Consider the following 19,982-nt stretch of genomic DNA (forward strand, 5'->3'; position numbering starts at 1 on the left):
TGAAGTAAACAGCTGGCAGTGAACGAGGGTGAAGTAAACAGCTGGCAGTGAACATGGGTGAAGTAAACAGCTGGCAGTGAACGAGGGTGAAATAAACAGCTGGCAGTGAACGAGGGTGAAGTAAACAGCTGGCGGTGAACAAGTGTGAAGTAAACAGCTGGCAGTAAACATGGGTGAAGTAAACAGCTGGCAGTAAACATGGGTGAAGTAAACAGCTGGCAGTGAACGAGGGTGAAGTAAACAGCTGGCAGTGAACATGGGTGAAGTAAACAGCTGGCAGTGAACGAGGGTGAAATAAACAGCTGGCAGTGAACGAGGGTGAAGTAAACAGCTGGCGGTGAACAAGTGTGAAGTAAACAGCTGGCAGTAAACATGGGTGAAGTAAACAACTGGCAGTAAACATGGGTGAAGTAAACAGCTGGGAGTAAACAAGTGTGAAGTAAACAGCTGACAGTGAACATGGGTGAAGTAAACAGCTGGCAGTATACATGGGTGAAGTAAACAACTGGCAGTAAACATGGGTGAAGTAAACAACTGGCAGTAAACATGGGTGAAGTAAACAGCTGGCAGTAAACATGGGTGAAGTAAACAGCTGGCAGTAAACATGGGTGAAGTAAACAACTGGCAGTAAACATGGGTGAAGTAAATAGCTTGCAGTAAACAAGGGTGAAGTAAACAGCTGGCAGTAAACATGGGTGAAGTAAACAGCTGGCAGTAAACATGGGTGAAGTAAACAACTGGCAGTAAACATGGGTGAAGTAAATAGCTGGCAGTAAACATGGGTGAAGTAAACAGCTGGCAGTAAACATGGGTGAAGTAAACAGCTGGCAGTATACATGGGTGAAGTAAACAGCTGGCAGTATACATGGGTGAAGTAAACAACTGGCAGTAAACAAGGGTGAATTTAATAGCTGGCAGTAAACAAGTGTGAAGTAAACAGCTGGCAGTAAACATGGGTGAAGTAAACAGCTAGCAGTAAACAAGTGTGATGTAAACTGTTTGCAGCAGGCTTGGGTGATTAAGCCAGAAATCGTCCATCCATAACATCAATCCATCCATCCTTCTAAATAAGTGGTTAATATTATGAGAGGCTTCCCTGGCTACAGGCTCAGGTCCCAATGACACAGTCAAACAAGTCTCTCATTCTGACCATCCAATCCATTAAATCCAACAAGGCTGTCTGACAAGAACTCATCCTGTATCCTGCCTTCCAGAAACACAGAACAGATGTTGGCAACGAAAGGAAACACGGACACTGTTTATCGCTACGTACCTCGATGCTGTTTTGTTCAGGGCAAAGGCCATGGCCCAGACAGCATCATACGCCAGAGGGGCTTCTGGGTAACCCGTGACCTGGCTTGTATCCGTTACATTCAGACGTTTATTTAGTCTCTCTGTGAAATTCTTCGCCGTCTGGAAAATATGCATGTGCACTGTTTTTCACTGGGCCAGACATACAGGGGAGAAAATCAGTTTGGATTCTACACAACTCCAGCAGTTGTTGATAGTATGGAAGTAAGGCCAATAATTTGGAATCAGTCTTACTGTCAGTGTTTGGAATAGTATGTCAAATCTAGCGCTTATTGAAGAACTGTCTTTCGCTTTTTGTGTGTTCGTTGGAGTATAAACCTTGATAGAGTGGGGTCCAGACTGTATGAATGTCGGAATTTGCGTGTAAATATCACATTCAAAACTAATACACAAACGGTATGAAACACTGCAAATTCGAGATGGGAGTAGGGGTTTCAATATATAACCATTTCCTGACAACAGTGATTGACATCAGGAGCACCAATCCACACAATTGGGATACAATTACATGAAATCCACCTTGTACACAAGTCTGACCATCCGATCCATTTACACAATTTAGTCACCTATTTCAACAAACATAGGTTGCAGGAGGCACATATTCTTACCAAGAATCCTGACAGTCTTCTAGTTGGTTCCCCTAAATGCCGCACTCAGCAATATTCCAGCTATATGATGACGGTCAGTAAATAATCAAGTCTGGACCAGACAATCCGGTGATTGACATCATGAGCATCGATCCACCCAATTGGGATACGCTGACATGCATCAGTCAGCGAGCCAGACCACCCTATCCCGTTAGTTGCCTCTTATAACAAGCATAGTCGCCTTTTACGGCAAGCAGCGATTGCTGAAGACCTATTCTACCCCGGATCTTCACGGGTCTTGTTAACAACTACAGTAAACTACGGTTATAACAAACTCAAAGGGATCACTAATTTTAGTATGTAATAACCCGTAGTTCTTTAAAAGTATATATACAGCATATATACAAAGGCCGGGGACAAAGAAATAAGTTTCTTATGTCGGTCAGTCCACACACACACACACACACGCACCACGCACGCACACAAAAACACATAAGCGTGTTTATTATAAACGTAGTTTACTGTAGTTACAGTTGTGAGAAAAAGGAAAATGTGAACTGAGAGGTGAGAGGTGTTCTGGCCTTACCAGTCCGACTTCAGTGATGGTGGGCTCCTGGTGGAGAATGACGGCCTCAGTTGTGAAATGTCCCTCCAGTGCCTCCTCCATCTGCTCGGCTGTACAGTTGATGCTGGGGTCCACCTGCTTGTACCAGTTGTCAGGGTACCAGCCGATGATGAACCACACATACTTCTTGCCGTACAGACCCTCCTTGTACACCTGGCGTAAAGAGAGATGGGGTGAGGAAGTCAGCTTTTACGACACTTTAAAAAGATTTCAGTTACCCTTAAGGGCAGTCGGGGACTCTAGTGGTTAAAGCCTTTACTCGTCATGCCGAAGACCTGGGTTCGATTCCCAAAATGGGTACAATATGTGAAGCCCATTTCTGGTGTCCCCTGCTGTGATATTGCTGGAATACTGATAAAAGCGGCGTAAAACCATACTCACTCACTCAGTTTCATCATTCACTGTTATAGGATGGGCAGAGTCAGAAAGTGAGTGAGATTAATGCAGCTATTAACAGTATTCCAGTCATGTCAATAGGTGTCCGCTTAATGTGGAAGGAAAGCCCAAGTGGTACAGGTCTCAGACGTTTACCACTTTGGTCAAACCTTTATTTTCTTATTTATTGTTTACTCCCTCACTCAGCAATATTCAAGCTATATGACGGTGATCTGTAAATAATCAATTCTGGACGAGACAATCCAGTGATTGACATCATGAGCATCGACCAAACCAATGAGCCTGACCACCTGAACCCGTTAGTAGCCTTGTGCGACAGAAAATGGGTTGCTGAAAAGCAATTCTAACCTGGATCTTCACGGGGGGAAGTGAAACCTTTAAGTTAGAAGAAGGATCATTATTTGGTATAACTGAGAGTGAGTGAGTATAGTTTTACACCTTTTTTAGCAATATTCCAGCAATATCACTGCGGGGAACACCACAAATGGGCTTCACACAAACACATCAAATAGTTTCCTCCTCACCTGACAAAACACCCTCCTGGCCATATCTTCATAAAAGACGCCAACGATGATCCGAGCATCTCCACGCTGGAAAACAGAGCAGGTGTTTCTCATAGCAAATGATGAAACTGGATGCATCACAGAATACCTGGCTGACCGCACAAACACATGTAACCATGGCAACAGGTAAACGTTTGTAAACCTCTAATATCACCTCTGACTCCAGATAATTGTTAACATAACAGGACTGATTCATGAACATACAGAAATCACAGATGGAGAGTGTGAGAATGTGAATAATTTACTTCTCGACTGAACAAGGATGTACAGATGGGGACTGTTAGAATGTAAAGAATTTACTTCTATATTGACAAAAGATTTACCATTACTCGCTAAACATGTTAACGAAACTAGTTATCTGATTAGCCAGTCACTGTCTTGTAAAAATCCATACAAGTTGGCCAGCCAGAACAAATATTTGACATAATGTCACTTGGTGCTTAAGTCTTAATTCTGTTTGTGCTTCGAGTTATGAAGGTCTGATGGCTATGTCAAGATTGATCTAATTGACAACCACAAATATGTCACCGAAAAAAGTATTTGTGACTTGTGACCTCATAATGCTACATATGGTCCATGTGTCACATGACACCCTCCTTCCATTGTGTCCTGTACAAGTCATTCCTGAGACACAACTTATGGCTAACAACTGCTTTATTTTCACTGCAATGGAGGCGTTTCTGTCTAGATCTGTCAAGCTTGACAACTGCATGAGGATCTATACTGAAACGTGGCCATTACAGTAAAAAATAAAAAGTGGTTATCCATTAATTGTGTCTACTTTGCCATCTGTCAACTTCTAAGAAACGCCTATCAAACAATTCAAGTCATCCCTTTGACACTAAAATACATCTGTATAACATCACATTGTGTGACTTCTTTCATGTGTAATCTCACAACCTGGCTACCATGGTGTGCATCGTTCATGGAAAGTAAGACTGTGACCCGTCTGTACCAACCTTCAGAGTCCTAACAGCGTTAGTAGGGTCTGTGAGGAAACTCTGTCGGACATCGATGCTGATGCCTGCAGCTTTCACTCTTGCCTCCAAATCTTTGACCGTCTGAAAGGAAAGGATGAATACAATACCTGTCACAGATATGCTTTGACATACGACCCCAGGAACCAAAGCTGGTCATATGAGATAAATGAATGGCTCCCATGGTCAGGTCTTATGACTTGGTTGACTGCATGTCCTCTTGTCTATGCATGTGACGTTTCCCATCATATCACCAACTGATTTTTCTGTTCCAGACTTATTTATAGGCTGCCTTGTTATAGCTGGAATTTAAATTAAACAGCAAACAAACAAACACAATGATAACAGAGATTGTAGTATTATCAGTCAGAGTGACCTAGTTCATCCAACTTTTCGAGGAATCAAAATCCATAACCAAGTGATGGAATCTAATTTCAGCATTTCATTTTCAGACTTGTTTTACATAATTTGACTCCATATCCGTTTTACAATGAAACTGCATCACAATGCTGCTTTGCAGACCATTGTGATGTCATTGGTTACCATGATGTCATAATCAAATGACATCACTAATTTCTCTGCCACTGAAGCTGTTGTTGTATGATTTACACTCAAGGCTCTGGTTGCTACTGTTTACTGCAAACCTCGGATATTTATAACTTTTATCAACTCATCTTGATATATTGGATCTTGGAAGATTCTCTTTTTTATCTTGAGTTGTTTCTGAACTGTGTCAACAAGACTTGACAGTACTGACACATTTATTTAAAAACAAAATATCAAAAACCTGACAACACTCATTCTACCACTGAGAAAAATATGAAAAAGGAAATACTGTATATCGCTGTGTATAAAGCGAGTTTTTCGTTTTTCAATGATACAATGATACATGGGGTATTCTTACAATTATATTTCCTATGCAAAATAATACATGAATCCCACAAAACAAACAAAGCAGAGATGAACCTACAGATGAGAAGACCTCTTCAGTTTGTTGAATTGTTGCTATGCGGGTCCAGCCAAACTTCTGAAATACTTTCACCCTCGTTGGGTTATGGAGAGTAGCTGATGGATGGGTGCGGAAGAAAGTCGGGAACCTCTCACGATTGGAAAGTGCTGGGGAACTGGAACCATAGCCAAGCTGAGGAAAAATCAAAACCAATTTTAGAAAGTTGTTTTGTATAAATATTTGACATCATATTTGAAAATAGGCAAGTCTTCGTTTGGCCCATCTTGATATCTTTAAGCATGTTAAGAGGTGTAGGTATAAATGTTATAGACTTGCTCAGAAATATATTTTCTCTTGACCCATGTTATCCATACTTCTGTTCCTTATTGTGTCTTAAGTCAAAAACCTGCAAGTGTCGGAAAGAAAATGGTCTATTCCTTGATATAAACATGTCCAATAACTTCCCTAGCAATATTAACAAGTTTTCGGTAACTTCTTTAAGTGGCATTTAGAAGTTGGTGTGATGAAGTTAGACAAGTTCTATGGATGAACAACTTCTTTATTACAATAGTGCTACGTTTCGGTGTAGATCCTAACACCTTTTAAGCAAGTGATGGATAGTGCTAAACAACATAGGAATATATACTTATTAACATCAATGTTTTTACAGTAAATTGATTGATGGACACAGAGAGCCGGTTAAGATATCCACTGGCTTCCAATTATCCAGTGGGCAAAATAAAATAAAAAAGGGCCCATATCATACCTTGCCCTTTCATTGACATGAGACGTTCTGTAACCAAATTATATTTAGGTATTAAAACATAGCTGTATATCTCACCACAACCAGGTTCCACATCTTTGCTGCCTGCGCCACGAAGGTGGAGACGATGCTGCAACCAGTGAGGACAAGGATCTTCGTCGGAGGCTCATACAGGAGCTGGTACAGGACCTTAGTGCCCAGGCCACCCATACACTGTAACCATGGCAACAGACATGCATAAACTCTTTAAACTAAAAACATAGTCTGATACAGAGTGAGTGAGTATGGTTTTACACCACTTTTAGCAATATTCCAACAATATCATAGGGAGGGACGTAAAAAATGGAATGCACACATTGTAACCTTATAGGAAATTGAACTGGACCTTCAGCATGAAAAGTACATGCTTAACCACCATAGGCTACCCTACAGCCCTCATACAGAGATAGTCACACCAAAATCATGATTAGGTAAAGTAAATAGGCTGAACCTCACTGTCAAGATTATTGCACTTATATAGTGAAGTGCATGTACATGTGTGGATTATGATATTAGTCCAGACTAACGCTAGTTTTAGAATGCTAGTCCACTGAGATGCCATGCTATGTTTAACATAGATACCCCACTCAGACACAGTATACATGGTATATGGACTCAGAGCCGACCAGACCTTGTTTCATCCCCTAAACGCAGAACGCAAGGCAGGGTTAACACAAGAGTCATCTTTTACATCTTTTGATATGACGCGGCCATGCAAAGATCAACCTTCTGCTCTCCCTGTAGACATTCTATCCACTAGACCACAGTGGATAGTCCCTAATCATTGAATGAGAGGATCAGTCAAGGCATTTAATAGGCACCCCAGAGTAGCACCAGGACCTGTGAACATCCGGGGTAGAATAGGTCTTCAGCAACCCATGCTTGCCGTAAAAGGTGACTATGCTTGTCATAAAAGGCGACTAACGGGATCGGTTGGTCAGGCCCGGTGACTTGGTTGATGCATGTCATCAATCCCTATCGCATGGATTGATGCTCATGATATTAATCTCTGGATTGTCTGGTCCAGACTTGATTATTTGCAGACCGCCGTCATATAGCTGGAATATTGCTGAGTGTGGCGTTAAACAACAAACCAACCAACCAGAGTAGCAACAGCACAGGAAAGTGTCTAATTTGGACATAACACTTAAAATCAGTATTGAGCATGTTGGGCTCAGTTTGCAGAAAAAGGAAATCACGAGGAATAAAACATGACTGACAGAATAGAGTTATCATCATAAACTAAGGTGTAATCAATGGTTTGATGTACTGCCACTGAAACATGGCATGTGAATATCAAAGAAACTCAGTTGTAATTTGTGAAGTTATCATCATAAACTGAGGTGTAATCAATAAATGTTTTGCTGTACTGTACTGCCACAGAAAGATGACATGTGAATATCAAAGATACTCAGTTGTAATGTTTACCTTGCTGTCATTATATTTCATGTCCAATTTGTATTCAGGTAGAATGTCCTGTCTTGCATTCACATCTTCCTGGGCCATCTCAACAGCTGGAAGACAAGCCTTTCCTCCGGCCCAGCTTCCGGACATCGGGAAAATGGCCCCAATGGTAAGAGTCTTATTTTTCATGCTCTCACATATTTGCAGAGATAGTAAAATAGCAACCACCAAAATACTTCTTAATTCCATTTTGCAGATAAATTACAGAATGTAAGAAGATATGCCTGGAACCTGACTATCAGAAGTACATAGCGACCGTCGCTCTTGCCGATTTCGACCGTGATTTACTCAGTCATTGATTAAATCCTTGTCTGGTTGGCAGGTGCCCATCGACTCGTCACCACTGCAATGTTTATTAAAAGTGTCCATGACCCATAATACCTTCCATTTCGATATACTCGCGGTATGGATCGATACGCACTGGTCTTTGGTGCCATTGGCTAGCTTTTCTGCATCCATTATGTTAAACTAGAGCTAAATATCGATTTTCGCTGAGAAATGTTTCTGTCAAATTCTGCAGCGCGTGTGATCTACGTCATTGATTTTGTGGTCTATGTTACAAAACTAAGAATGTGATCGATATAAATTTACAAAATGTAATAAATTATGCCAACTTTTCTCAAAGAAAAGTATGTTGTTTCGCAATTTAAGCTAAGTGATTGCTTAGTATGTTTTGAGATATAAACATTTTCTGTATTTCGAAAGATGGTAACTACATTTATGACTGTATTTCGTTTTAGGAATGTTTCTGACTTTTGTTATGGTACACACGTGCTTTTGAGAAAAACCAAAACAAACCAGAAGCAGACAATTAAGCATGGACCTCGACGCCCAAGACACTGATAAGACAACGTCTGTTGGCGTTAAGGATGTAAACATGGACCATGTCGACGAAATTGCAGATGAACCAGCAACTGTAGATGAAAACACGACTTTGAACCATGTAGACCAAGACACAAATAAGCCAACATCTGAAATTGTTGAGCCTCCACATTTGGAGATCAGATCAACGTAAGTTATAACTTATATATATACTCTGCTGAAATATTCAGATGCGTTAATTTCGGAAAGTAATTAAGATTCGGAGATCTTATTTCTGATTCGAACCACAATTTTACTATAGTTACCAATTATTAATGTACAACATATGTTTTGTTGATGTGGCTATTAACATGATTAAGCCATTGGAGTAAAATGTTAATATATTTTGGAGTTTGAAATAGATTCTCATTTTTGTCGTGCCCATTGACATGATGGATCTTAAACACTACCAATTCAAACCCCTTCACTTTCCTCATGTTCTATTATAGGCTTGGTATATCTCCTGGTTTAGGGGATATGGTCAATCTCATTGAAATCAGACCTCAGTTCTCGCTACCGCTAAACAAAGATCTGAGGACATCCCATTAGGGGTCACGTCAGAACGACCTTTCATCCGACCGATCAGAGCATCGCTTACCAGATTGTGAAAGTGACAGTGGGAATGTGATGTCTAATCATGCAACCTCGAATACTTTTACATGGGGTATTCCGAACGATAGTTACGGGTTTAATGACTGAATCCATACAATCTAGACCATCTATTAGCCATCACAGAATGTTCTTTTCTTCAGGTTTTAAATTTGTAATCGAGAATTTGTCAAAATATGTTTCGAAGCGTAATCGCCAATTTGAAATTAGTGCCGTAAAACACAAGAAAGCTGCCTTCTGATTGGTCATACCATTGGTCGGTCAAAGTTCGCACAAGGTTGGTCTGGCGTGACCCGTAATGGGATTTCCTCAGATCTTTGTTTAGCGGTAGCGAGAACTAAGATCTGATTTTAATGAGATTGGGGATATGGTAGGATGTTCAACACTTGCTTCATCAATATATAATATTCAACCTGCATTAATAAACAAACTATTGCTGCATATGTATTGACAGTGGATATTTTTAGATATTAACATGCTGGTGTGATGTCATGTGACATATTGTTTTTAATGTATTTTTCGTTCAAAACACTTCTTCTTCAGTTCCAAATCATAATCATATTAAACTCAATTATATACAGTTTAATACATATATCGTATTCGACGCAATAAGCGTCCACAGCAACATTTGCTAATATATTGGCTAGTGAACAATCCCAATAAGCACCCCTTCCAATTGATCAAAGTACAAAAGACTTATTTATTTGCGTGTAATATGCACTCGTGTGTTATGTGCACCCTTAATTATGGGAAATTAAATTCTGGAAAAATATATCTCTCGTATATAAACATTTCAGGCTGTCAGCATAAACTACGAAATTTATCTTTCAACTTTTCTTTTTTTTTCACCAAAATAATATGCTAATAAGAGCCCCCTATTTCTAATTTTGAGAGCACCCTGGGCGCTTATTACGTATTGTGCTTTCGGTTACCACCAATCATGGTTTTCTTTGAACCAATTTTGTGCTGTTTTGATGCATGCAGTATTGTTAAACATATTTAAGTTAAAAATCAATTTTCACATGAGTTAGGCAGTTATATTGTTTCACCACTGACTATACAGAGTCCAGTGTCAGGTGTGTGGAGATAACCCAGCCAAATACCGCTGTCCTGGATGTGATCAACGCACATGCTCGCTGCCATGTGTCAACAAACACAAGGTGGTCACAGGCTGTGATGGAAGACGTAACAAAACAGCCCACGTTGCAATGAAGGGATTCACAGACACTCATCTACTTAGCGGTAAGCTAGAAAGTAGAAGAAAATCACTTCATATTTATTTGTCATCTTGAATAATTTGTGAAAGGTCTTGTTATGTGAAAGGTCTTATTATGATGTGGCCGTTTGGTAGCCTAGTGGTTAAAGCGTTCGCTCGCCATGCCGAAGACCCGGGTTCGATTCCTGACATGGGTACAATGTGTGAAGCCCATTTCTGGTGTCCCCCGCCGTGATATTGCTGGAATATTGCTAAAAGTGGCGTAAAACCATACTCACTCACTCACTCTTATTATGATGGTGAATGTATAATCAGTGTCTTGATGACGTGAATGATGTTGTTTGTGCAACGATATCTGTAACACATATCCTCTGAACAATTATTTTTCAAATTCAGATTATCGCTTTCTGGAGGATGGCAGTCGAAGAAACCACAGTTGTCAGCGGGACTTCCTGAAGATCAAACATGACAAACCAAAAGCGGTAAATGCTTGTCTAAACTATGATTAGCTGGAAACAACATTATAATTTCATTAGCTCACCGGGTCCGAAGGCACCCTGGGCGAAGGACCAAGGTGAGCTTATGCCATACTGTGTCGTACATACGTCAAAAATCTTTTCAAACGACTTCTTCTTCTGAACCACACAATGGAAAAATTAAAAATTGTACAAATGGTAGTGCTGACCCCCCAGGGGACTGAGGGGTGGGGCAGGGCCAAATAGGGGTAATTTGGCGTTATTGCTTTAAACGACTTCTTCTCTGGAACTAAGAGATAGATATCAATCATATATGGGTGGAAGCATTCTCCGGGGATGAGAAGTCGAAATTGTACAAGTGAAAGGGCTGACCCCCCAGGGGCTAAGGGGCAGAGCCAAAAAGGTTATAACTTGGACACAGTTAAGATCCCCACCGTATAACCATATTTACAATTGCTGAGTATAATGAGAGGAATGCACATATACTACCAGGATGGTACCAGGATTGCCTGGGGGTCCTGCTCCATGCCTGGAGACTTAACTTTGAAACAGTTGAGATCCCCACCCCATAACCATATATACAATTGCCGGGCATAAAGAGACAGACACAATCATATATTAGAATTGAGCCTGGGGTCTTGCCACACCCTTAGTGATTAAGTTCTTGGGTGAAAACTTGGAAACAGTTGAGATCCCCACCCTATTACCATATACATGTATACATGTAATTGCTTAGTATAACAAGACAAATACATATATGCTACCAGGACTGGCCCTTCTGTTCATCTGTCTGGCACTCCCAAAGGAGTTAGAACCTTGACCATAACATGTAAACCTATATTATCCCAACCCTAAACAGATACATTGTATACATTTGTTTGTTATGAAGAGAATAATACATTTATGCCAATAGGATTCGTCCTAGGGTCCAGCCTTGCCTCAGGAAACTTAGATCCTGGATCATAACATGGAAACGGTTCAGATCTTTATTCTACATTTGTATCTTGACAAGTACACAGTCATGCTGTCAGATTTGCCATCAACCCCTTTTAAATTAAATCAAGAATCAAAATTACAATGATTACGAAATATTTGCAGTATTATATAATTGTACAAAGTAAATGTATATTTTGTCATGATTGCGTAAATATCCAGGTGAGCGATACAGGCCCTATCACTATCAGTGCCTATGGGCCCATTTTACATTTAAATGGACAATTCTAGTTTTTTGTATGGATACTGAAATATTTCTTGTTTAGGCATTTGTTTTATTTGCTTTTATATTTTCATGAGTAGAGGGCAGGGGTGAACCGGTCGTCTAAGACAAAGGAATTTGCTGTGCAGAGTTGTCTCCCTTATGCATTCCAGAATCTATATGGGTTTAAATCCCAGATGTGCCCTGATATTGATTGTTGATTTGTCAATGGTGGGTTTCACCAATGTGGTTAACGTGCAAAACCTTCATGCCTTTGGGATGTGCTCCCCATTCAACTATCATGCAGTGATGCAAAAATAGTGTTCAATGCAGTGTTTCACCCAATTAACTCACTCACTCACCATTATGGAGTAATACAAATCTAAAGAGGAATTGAAGACGGGACATCCTGCACGTCAGCTGAGAATGAGTGATGGGTGGCTTGGAAAGATAGCCGGGGCATTAGTCAATAATGTTTCATAAATTTCCATCTACCCCGCCATAGCGATGGTACACATGAAAAAATATGCCTTTTTCAAGCTCTGCACTTTGAAATGACAACATATAATGAATATTAACACTGACCTTAGATTTACGTGACGCACAGAGCCTAAACAATAATGAATTGTCATTTGGAACTCGCCTACAAATATGGCAACAAGCAAACACTTTGCAACAGTTTGTTTTGATGTACCCTCAAACACCTTGTCACCCAAGCTGATAGTCGTATCCTGTCAGTCAAGGGGTACACATCACCCAGAAGGTATTACCTGAGGAATTTATAAGCATACAACTTATCTTGGTATTGTAAACAGTGTCCTCCCCATTGGACTACTTCCCATTTGGCCTACGCTTTTAGGGGATTTAATTACGGTAAGTAATCGCTTGGTTGATCACTGACTAATTACCCGTCTCCCCCTGAGTGATGAAAATGAACCAGTCCAGCAACAGATAAATACAAGCTAACAGAATCTTTTTAATGTAATTTAATAAGGATTCCTACTGCATCTGCTGATGTTAAGGAAGATATTTCTCCTTGCTGGTGTCTGTCTCGGAGTCTGGGCAGCTGACCATCGAGGTACACATATTTATCTTCCGTGGTGGAGGCTTGGCACCATGGGCCAGCTGGACTAGATGTCTGGTGTGGCTAGTTTCAAGTGATTTCAAGACATCCAGTTCATCTTGGCATTCAAGTGGCTGTGCCAACCTTCCAGATGATTATTAGTTCTTGTAAACATTAACATGTCATTTTGACGTTGCAATTTCAGCTAATGAAATTAATCCGCCATGCTGAATCCCTGGGTATTGAACTGAGAACTATGCCATATCCGATGTCCAAACGCAAGAATAATCGCACAATCTTCCTCTACAGGTAAACTCTCAACATTTCCAGTCATTTGTTGTTGGGTAATATAGAAGAAAATACACATGATCGTCAACCTTTTTATCTACAATTTTCTAGATGATGAAAGAAATCATTATGAGAAAGATCAGTTACCTGAAACAACTATATTGTTTTCGATGTCAGTATGTGTTGTTTTGTTAATTTGTCGAATGAGATAAATGGTTTGGTTGTGTTTATTAGTTCTAGAATAAATGTAGAAAGTGTGATTCTGGTCCAGGGTTTTTCACACTTACTTGAATATTAACAGGCAGTATTGACATCTGTAATATTGCTGACACGACAATCCTTACATGAGCACTTTCTGCCATGACATTGTAGAATACCTGATTGGTTAATCAGAGCTTTCAAATCAGATCAACTAATTTCACTCTATCATGTCTATAGTGACCTAGCTGCCGATATAGTCAGTTTCAATTTTAAGTACTAGTGATATGAATGATAAATCTACAGTAGCATGGCTCTACATTGAAAACATTGAAACACAGTAGATTAGAGGTGCGAAGATTTGGGTAAAGAATAGGTCTTCAGCAACTTATGCCTGATGTAAGAGGTGACTATGTTTGTTGTAAGAGGCAAATTATGGGATTGGGCGTTCATGCTCACAGACTTGTTTGATGCATGTCATGATATCCCAGTTGCATAGATCAGTGCTCATGATGTTGATCACTGGATTTTCTGGTCCAGACTTTTTTATACACAGACCGTGGTCATACAGCTTGAATATTGCTGAGTGCGCCGTTAAACAAAAAACAAACAGCAGATTATCTTTTGTTCATTCACTCAATCGTTTCTTCCTCTTGCCTTCCCTAGAACAAAGGAGATTCTGTGGCAGATTGAATGGAAGTTCCCCCATGCTGATGCAAGCTTCATGGACAAGAAGTAGGTCGACTGGATATTATGACACTACCATATGTATTTATTTGTCTACTGGCGCAAAAGAAAGTTGCATTTGTTATTTAGAAATAGTGAAGTTTCCTGGCTTGATACCCCACATGGGTACAATGTGTGAAGCCCATTTCTTGTGTTGCCCACCATGATATTGCTGGAATATTGCTTAAACAACTCAATCATACACTGAAACATGTCTTATTTATTTGGTAATATTTATACTGTACAATGTCTGTATTTGAAAATATGTAAAACATATTTTTACAAAAACACACCAAAAAGTAGGGAAACAGATGCAACCATATTTTGCTTTCAAGAAGAGAATAGGTCACGGGAACTTCAGCTAGTCGTAGAACTTACCTGCTAGAATTGGCCTTCAGCATTCCTTGCTTGTTGCTGACAATGCTCATGATGTCAGTCACTGGATTGCTTGGTACAGAAAGGAATCCTTTGAGATTGAAAGAGGCGACTATGCTTGTCGTAAGTGGCGACTAACGGGATCAGCTGATCGCGTTGGTCGCCACTTACGATGCATGTCATATCCCAATTGTGCAGATTGATGTTCATGATGTCATTCACTGGATTGTCTGGTCCAGACTCAATTATTTAAAGACCGTTGTCATATTGCTGGAATATTGCCAAGTGCGGTGTATAACAAGAAACAAACAATCAAAATTTACATACTGCTGTCATATAGCTGGAATATTGCTGAGTGTCGCATTAAACACACACAAAATGACAACAAATACAGGATGGAGTAATTACAATTTGTGCTGTGGCTTCTTCCGGCTCACACTGCGCTGACAGATTCGACTATTGCTCAAGCACATGATGCCAACCACTGGTTTGCCTCGTCCTGACTTTGGATGCTGTGATGTAGCTGTAACCATGGCAACATATCAGACTGTGGCACTAAACCATATTTTCTTTATATTTTTGTCAGAGAAACCATCCTGAAAAGCTGTTTGTGTGAAAAAGTTGTACCTAACAGTATTTTAAGGTTGCACGAGTCTATCTGCATGTTTATTACAGATATCTATTTATCAATGATATTATACTTGTATTAAGATATCAAATGCGAACCGTTTTTGTTTGACATGTATTCTAAGAAGAGTATGGTTTTGCAGGCAGAATCAGAGCCTTACTCTGGAAACCCTCCTGAATAAATATCTCCACCAGAATGAGGCTGACCCTCTCGTACTGCATCAACTACGGCAGTACGTGGAGGTGGGCGTGGCTGGGTGTTGCCTGTTGATGAAGGCTGAAGGCAGACCGGCTAACGATGTCAGGTGTGTTGGTACATGATGTCTACATTAGAAAGTACTCCCTTTAATCCACTAGGGGCATGGGTGATTGGTCCAGTGATGCATGATATTAGAGATGGGGCACATAACACTGAGGTCAGTGGGGCCTGGGTACCCACATGACTACCCACACCTGTGGTCTGTCACATATTATATTGTGTAACAATAAATCTCCAGGGTAACACTATAAGTTGCTAATATTAATTTCTTTCTGTCTGTGCACATGAAGGGGCATTGGTGGCCCAGTCGTCGAAGGTGCCGCGATTCACTGTGCAGAGTTGTGTCTCTTGGGTGCGCCAGAAACCTAATCACATTCGAATCACGGTTCGCCCTGATTATGTTTCTGGGTTTGTCAGCACCATACCCGTGCTCGAGGGTTTCACTGAAGTGGTAAACATCTGAGACCTGCATCACTGGGCTTTCCTCCCAAATTAAGACGACACACCGTGATATAACTGGAATACTGTTAAAAGCGGCGTTAAACCCAACTCACTCATGTATGTATTCGTTCTGACTTTCCTATGTTTGAGTGGAGACATGTCAACTTCTGTATAAACATGACCAGATCTGTTCATTCATGTATCTGAATACTTTTCGCCAGAGCGTCTATAAAACAATTTCCAACTGGACAGTTGGTACCCAACTCTTGAGACCTGCAGCGTAGACCAGAGTAGGGTCAGGACTAGGTCGGGGACCTGGGTCGTAAATGTGAACAGATCCCAGCTCTGTATGATAGGAGATAACTGAAAGATTAATGTCCCTTACTCTGACTTCTCTTACGTAGGTATCATGAGCTGGACCTCAGCAAGTCTGTCTTGGAGAACCTCCGCGGGAAGTGTGTAGTGGAATACCCCACGATCAATGTCGTCCTACGTACTTGCAGCCAGAACTACAACCTCCTGTCTAAGGGTGAGTATAACGACTAGGGCTGGGTGTTGGAGGTGTATCGCAGAGGCTCACCGACAAACATGGCTGTTTCATGGGGAGTTTGAGGGTCATAAACATAAACATTAATTATAAACATATACATAAGCGAAAAATACTAATATTTGTCTAATTTTGATCTCACATGTCTAAACAAACTATTTTTGGGGAAAAGAGAAAGTTGTGAAAATGGAAAGGTTATATATTTGCATAAACCAATTTGAAAGAATTCTACATTCTGAACTTCAAAAGCGAAAAATAGCTTTTACTCCTACTATGTTATGACCATTATCTGTCTGTGTGTCTGACCTGTCTGTATCTAATATGTCTAACCTATCTGTGTGTCTGACCTGTCTGTCTCTGTGTCTACAGAGGAGGAAGACAAGCTGTGGCAAGACAGAAGACGAGGAAACTTCTCCAGACAAAGAGATTTTACACCACATCAGCAGAAGCCCCAACACAAGGGAGGCAACTCAACATTGGGGCAAAGAGATTTGAATGTCACCAATAATGTAGCCATGGTTTCAGATGAGGGTTCAAATGTAAATGCCTTGTAGGGCTAAGACTCATAATAACAATTAAGTACCTAACTGAAAGTCTGGTCCAGGCAGCCACCATATAGCTGGAATATTGCTTGGTGGGCGAGTAAGGCTCGGTCAGTCCGAGGTATCGGGGACAGCTTGGTAGTTACAAGTATACTCCTAGAAGATTGGAGTTGGAAGATTAATTGGTAAGTCATTCTTTGATTTATGGGGTGGTCAGGTAACCTAGTGGAAAAAGCGTTCACTAGTCACGCCAAAGACCCTGGTTCGATTCCCCACAAGGGTACGATAAGCGAAGCCCATTTCTGATGTCCCCTGTCGTGATATTGCTGGAAAAATTGCTAAAAGCATCATAAAACCACACTCACTCACCCTTTGATTTATATTGAAAAGATTGCTCCATATTTTATGAACACAAAGGACGAAATGAAAGATTGTTTGTTGAAACACATTATATTTCTGTGAAGTTTGAACCTGACTGCAGCATGGGTTGGTAATGGACTATCGAGAGATTCATGTTGACATCATTGTTGCATATGCTGAATGACTTGCTGTAGGTTTTTACAGTTGAATAAACATGAAGGATATGTAAAATATGTAGTTTGTGATTTGTGTCAAATTGCGCGATAAACAGCGGCAACTGGAAGTGATTGTCAACACCACTGGATTCAAGGTCAAAGAACCACCCAAAAGTGAAATCTCAAAAGAGTCAACCAAAAGTGGAAACGGATGGTCAGGCTCTTTGACTTGGCTGAGTGGTGTCATCGTATTCCAAATCCGTTTAACATTGGCTTGCCTGGCCCTGATTTGACTATTTTCAGGCCACCGTCATATGGCTTGAAAATTGCTGAGGATATAAAAGAACATGCTCAGTTGTGGCATCGTGTGATGTGAAGAGTGGAAGGTTTCTGGTACTTCAGTATGTTCCCAATTTCACCTAAATCACATCTGTTTGCTGTAAGTGAAGAGTTGTCATGTCAGAGTTTCTTGGAGGCAGCGAAAATAAGTAATAGATAGTTAACCAACAAACAAACAAACAACACCAGTGTGACTTGATTGTTTCGTACAAACCAGCCAGATCACTTCCACATCAGACCCGTGAAGGTCCGGGTAGAATAGGTCTTCAGCAAACCAAGCTTGCCGTAAAAGGTGACTATGCTTGTTGTGAGAGGCGATTAACGGGATTGGGTGGTCAGGCTCGCTTACTTGGTAGAAGCATGTCATCGATCCCAGTTGCATGGATCGATGCATATGATATTAATCATTGGATTGTCTGGTCCAGACACGATTATTTACAGACCGCTGTCATATAGCTGGAATATTGCTGAGTGCGGCGTTAAACAACAAACAAACCCAACCAACCAACTCCTACATCAGGAAAAGTATCTCCTGGCTGTCCTGGTTATCCCATCAACACACAATGGAGAAAAGTCCATCTCATTCGCAGCAGCAGTTTCATGGCCCCAGCTACCATTTGAACTTGATCCTGTCCTGTCAATTCTATGTCAAAGCACACTTCTCAAGACTCATATCTTCGGCCAAGTCCATCTCTTAGAAACTTTTCAGTGCGCGTGTCAAGCATGTCATAGTGCATGAGGAATAATTAGCCTGATAAATATAATTATTGTCATCATTACTAAACATCATTTATTTCTTCCCTAGGATTTGGTTTGGTTTGTTGTTTAAGGCCGCACTCAGCAATATTCCAGTTATGAACATCGATCCACGCAATTGGGATTGATGACATGCATCAATCAAGTCAGCAGGCCTGACCACCCGATCCCGTTAGTTGCCTTTTACGACAGGCATAGTCGCCTTTTATGGCAAGCATGGGTTGCTGAAGACCTATTCTTCAAGGGTCTCTTCCCTAGGAAGGTTTCATACTAGATAATACCTTCCGTCTTATGCCTTACGCGGTAACTATAAACATCCCTCCTCCCCCAGCCAACTATCCTGTTCGTAAGTGGTGACTTAATAGACCGGGTGGTCAGGCTCAGTGACTTGGTTGGTTGCGTGACACCGTAGGTCGAGGGAGTGGCTCGCGACTCATAGCAATCACTGGATTGTCTGGGCCGATTGTCGGGGCTCGATAATTTACAGGCCGCTGCTATACAGCTGGGTTTTTGCTTGGTGGGACGTTAAATATGTAAAAAGTGGGAGAACGCCCACTGTGAAGGTATAACTTCCGTTTTTCACCCTACACTGAACTTTCGAAGAGCTGGCTAACGCTGATGTTATAGTACACAAGCGATGCGTCATAGTTATGTTGTTTAACACCACACTCAGCAATATTCCAGCTATATGAGAGCAGTCTGTAAATAATCAAGCGTGGACCCAACAATCCAGTGGTTGACATCATGAGTATCGACCCACGCAATTGGGATCAACCAAGTCTGCGAGTTTGACCACCCGATCCCGCTATTCGCCTCTTCGGACAAGCATGGTTTGCTGAGGACCTATTCCAACCCGGATCTTCATGGGTCCCAAACAGTATGAAAGCTGTCAGATAGATACTGAACAAAGTCATCAATTGCTGTAGACTGCCACTGTCAGTCAGGGATTGAATGGATGGTTGAATGCTCATTTCTTTGTTGTGTCCACTGCAATGGGTCAATGGGTCGACTGTACCGAGGACATTTGTGAATGGGCTTGCAGTCAAACTCCCGGACATTTCCAAAAGTATGCTATAACCCTTCTGCATGTATTCATGATGGGGAATTCTCAGAGGTTTCCCCAGGAATGTGTAAGTAGTCTGACAGTGTTTACTTCATTCCAAGAATACAGTCTTGTGAAAAACTTAGGAATGTCAAAATAAGTCCTTCACACACTCTTACTTCCATGTGACGGGCCTCTTGTCCAACATAAAAGCTGTATAGGGTGTAAACTTC

At 40.9% G+C, this 19,982-nt stretch overlaps 2 protein-coding genes across 2 annotated transcripts in view; one reads left to right on the forward strand and one right to left on the reverse strand.

Moving 5' to 3' along the window:
• LOC139459784 (gamma-aminobutyric acid type B receptor subunit 1-like) overlaps nucleotides 1-8,072 on the reverse strand; it is a 29,106-nt gene extending 21,034 nt beyond the window's left edge. The window contains exons 1-7 of the mRNA XM_071241451.1: nucleotides 7,639-8,072; nucleotides 6,250-6,384; nucleotides 5,430-5,600; nucleotides 4,442-4,543; nucleotides 3,444-3,509; nucleotides 2,485-2,676; nucleotides 1,274-1,413 (exon numbers count right to left, since the gene is read on the reverse strand). Coding sequence (XP_071097552.1) covers nucleotides 1,274-1,413; nucleotides 2,485-2,676; nucleotides 3,444-3,509; nucleotides 4,442-4,543; nucleotides 5,430-5,600; nucleotides 6,250-6,384; nucleotides 7,639-7,863 — 1,031 coding nt within the window. The 5' untranslated portion in view covers nucleotides 7,864-8,072. The remainder of the gene's footprint in view (nucleotides 1-1,273; nucleotides 1,414-2,484; nucleotides 2,677-3,443; nucleotides 3,510-4,441; nucleotides 4,544-5,429; nucleotides 5,601-6,249; nucleotides 6,385-7,638) is intronic.
• Nucleotides 8,073-8,448: 376 nt separating this feature from the next.
• On the forward strand, nucleotides 8,449-17,668 carry LOC139459090 (box C/D snoRNA protein 1-like). Its single transcript, XM_071240532.1, has 8 exons — nucleotides 8,449-8,685; nucleotides 10,208-10,386; nucleotides 10,757-10,842; nucleotides 13,300-13,403; nucleotides 14,247-14,315; nucleotides 15,452-15,613; nucleotides 16,413-16,537; nucleotides 16,925-17,668. Exons 1-8 carry the CDS (start codon nucleotides 8,492-8,494, stop codon nucleotides 17,107-17,109), a joined length of 1,104 nt encoding a protein of 367 aa, XP_071096633.1. The 5' UTR covers nucleotides 8,449-8,491; the 3' UTR covers nucleotides 17,110-17,668.
• The last annotated feature ends 2,314 nt before the right edge of the window (nucleotides 17,669-19,982 follow it).

Source organism: Haliotis cracherodii, unplaced genomic scaffold (assembly GCF_022045235.1).
Source record: "Haliotis cracherodii isolate W230 unplaced genomic scaffold, xgHalCrac1.p SCAF_13, whole genome shotgun sequence".
Lineage (NCBI taxonomy): Eukaryota > Metazoa > Mollusca > Gastropoda > Lepetellida > Haliotidae > Haliotis > Haliotis cracherodii.

Coding starts and splice junctions, on each gene's coding strand:
- LOC139459090 (XM_071240532.1), top strand. CDS start 8,492: ATGGACCTCGACGCCCAAGACACTGATAAGACAACGTCTGTTGGCGTT. Junction 10,843..13,299: donor AACATGACAAACCAAAAGCG/GTAAATGCTTGT, acceptor TTGCAATTTCAG/CTAATGAAATTAATCCGCCA. Junction 16,538..16,924: donor CTACAACCTCCTGTCTAAGG/GTGAGTATAACG, acceptor CTGTGTCTACAG/AGGAGGAAGACAAGCTGTGG.